Source organism: Priapulus caudatus, unplaced genomic scaffold (genome assembly GCF_000485595.1).
Source record: "Priapulus caudatus unplaced genomic scaffold, Priapulus_caudatus-5.0.1 Scaffold1402, whole genome shotgun sequence".
In the NCBI taxonomy this organism is placed as follows: Eukaryota; Metazoa; Priapulida; class Priapulimorpha; order Priapulimorphida; family Priapulidae; genus Priapulus; species Priapulus caudatus.
In genome coordinates, this window is record NW_014578463.1 from 51,327 (window position 1) to 53,699 (window position 2,373).

Below are 2,373 nucleotides of genomic sequence, written 5' to 3' on the forward strand. Positions count from 1 at the left end.
GCGTGAGATGCAAACAACATTTGTAATCGTTGCTCGACCCGTATTGTTCCATACCGTATATTTCCACACGATATCGCTGTGAAATCTCATCTGAAGGAAGGACACCTGCAGTGGAGAAAAGGTTTGTAATGATTACACACATTGCTGCTACATTTGACACTATTTTTTACACACGGATCAATAGTTTTTGTATGTATCACTATATGGTTCGCTGTAAACTGAGACATGCGTGCAAGCTTAATATAGCTATACATTGTTATAGAATGTCTCTATGAATACACAATACACTCGCTAGGTGGCGCTAGTAGATCATATGAAAGACTGAGTGCCTGTATATTATACTATATAACAGGGCGCGAAATTAGCACTGGCCCACCGGCATATGCCGGAAAATTATTTGGAGGGCCAGTAACATTGGCCAAATTAACACCGGCCCTCCGAGCCGGTGGTTTCAGCCAAGTTAGCGAGTACCTACATTTTTATTTATAGCATTAATGAGTAAATAGGCTACATTACTGTTTTACCTGAAGGATATCATGCCATAATTTTATCAACATTTTACAAATTTGAAATCGAGAATGCAAGCGTGAAACATGACATTGATTTTACAAACAAAATGTGTGAGGGTTAGTAAATTATGGTGAGGGCTGGTAAAAAATTGCTGTTACCAGCCCTCTGGGCCAGTGCAAAATAATCTGAATTTCGTGCCCTGATAAACATTTTGATCATTATTCTCCTTTAAAAAAATTGTGGTAAACAGTAATTGTTAGTTACTGTGTTAACGTTCAAAGTCGCCACAAAACCATGTATTTTTTTAAAATTCCTTTAGGTGTCTATTGCCACAGCTGAACATTAACAGCTAGAATAATGTTGCCCCGTATAAAATTTACACATACACTGTCTTATATTATACGCATTGAACAACGAGCAAGTACGCTGTCCGCATGATAAATCAATTGATACTACACCAACTTAAGTCAGGTTTGTGTTACTTATTAGCCTTTCAAGTTATCACAGTTAAAAACTTTGACCACATATACACAGAGACCAGATTCTGTTAACGTGTCTATTGAACGCAAGAGATCTCGCGAGAGAGAAGCCCGTCACATCGTGACGAAATCCGATGTTAATTAGGTAACCGATTAAGCTGATTAATTCGTGGCAGACACTATAATTTTGTATAAGAATTTACCCAAGCATCATTCTTGAATTCGCAGTGTCCCTTTATGCCGGTATTATGCTGCGTGCTGATAACGATTCCTATAGGGCTCCTTGGGTGGTGGATGCAACGACTGGCAATCATACGATCCTGCGACCTCAGCTCCCTAAACAAAGCATAGGATCGACATTCAATAACAGAATTAGAAAGAATACCTGATACACTGATACAAGTACAACGTCTTAGCAGTAAAATTTAGCTACGTACTATTAGCAGGAGTCGAGAAGATGAGATTTGATGAAAGCAGGGTACTTCAACAATGAAAGGGTTAGAGACAGGACTATCGGGCATGCTGACAGGCCTACGTGTCTGCTCTCTTTAGCAATTGTTTAATCGAAGAATTACTTGCAGCGTGGTTTAGCATATGCCTCGCACTCAGGTGGGGAAACCCTAGGCTGAACCGAATGACCCGGGATGAAAACCCCATCTCTCCACAGCACAAGCTAGTCCTCTGCAATTCACTGCTACCTCTACTAAATACCGTTTTGTCTAATACTTACGTTGTGTAGCTGTGGTCACTGAAGGCAGCGTCCAGTTGATCCTGATTGTATTCGGAGGAATTTTGAGATCGCGGCGCGCTCCGCTTATACTTGATGTGATCGCACACGTCAGAGATCATGCGTTTTGCGCTTGGCAGCTTCTCTCTTCTTTCTGCGGCGCCGCGTCGAATACGTTGCAGCGATCGACATCTGTCGCAGCGCCACCGATGGCTGCTTCCTGATTGGGACTTCAAAGGGTTCATTGCAAAAATATTGCTCAGACACGCGCAATCTGAAAAAATGTAGCGAAATATAGTCAGTTAACAGCTTTGATTACGTGCGTGTCAGGTGTCACTGGTCGTGCCCTCACTCCCCACGATAACCCCTGCGATATATATAAACTTAATATTATTGTTTTGCGGTCATAAAAACACTGTCAGGAGGACCGGCATTTTCGTAGAGATGGTGGCCCGAGCAAAAACTCCGGGTCGGAACTAATTTCGAACGCTGCCGGCGGCACGGGAGCGATTTTTTCTCGTATCTTCCAAAATTGTCGCTCTCGTAATTGTTGTGTAGCGTTTTACGTGTCTTTCCTCGACACCAGGGGGCACCACCTGACAGTACGCAGTAACTAGCAGTTTACCTCACGTATAGTGCAGTGCAACACGGTGGATA

At 42.5% G+C, this 2,373-nt stretch overlaps 1 protein-coding gene across 2 annotated transcripts in view; it reads right to left on the minus strand.

Moving 5' to 3' along the window:
• LOC106816519 overlaps positions 1 to 2,373 on the minus strand; it is a 14,065-nt gene that overhangs the window by 9,099 nt on the left and 2,593 nt on the right. For both annotated transcript variants that reach the window (XM_014821148.1, XM_014821147.1), the window contains exons 2-4: positions 1,720 to 1,990; positions 1,193 to 1,325; positions 55 to 105 (exon numbers count right to left, since the gene is read on the minus strand). In XM_014821148.1, coding sequence (XP_014676634.1) covers positions 55 to 105; positions 1,193 to 1,325; positions 1,720 to 1,961 — 426 coding nt within the window. In that variant the 5' untranslated portion in view covers positions 1,962 to 1,990. The remainder of the gene's footprint in view (positions 1 to 54; positions 106 to 1,192; positions 1,326 to 1,719; positions 1,991 to 2,373) is intronic.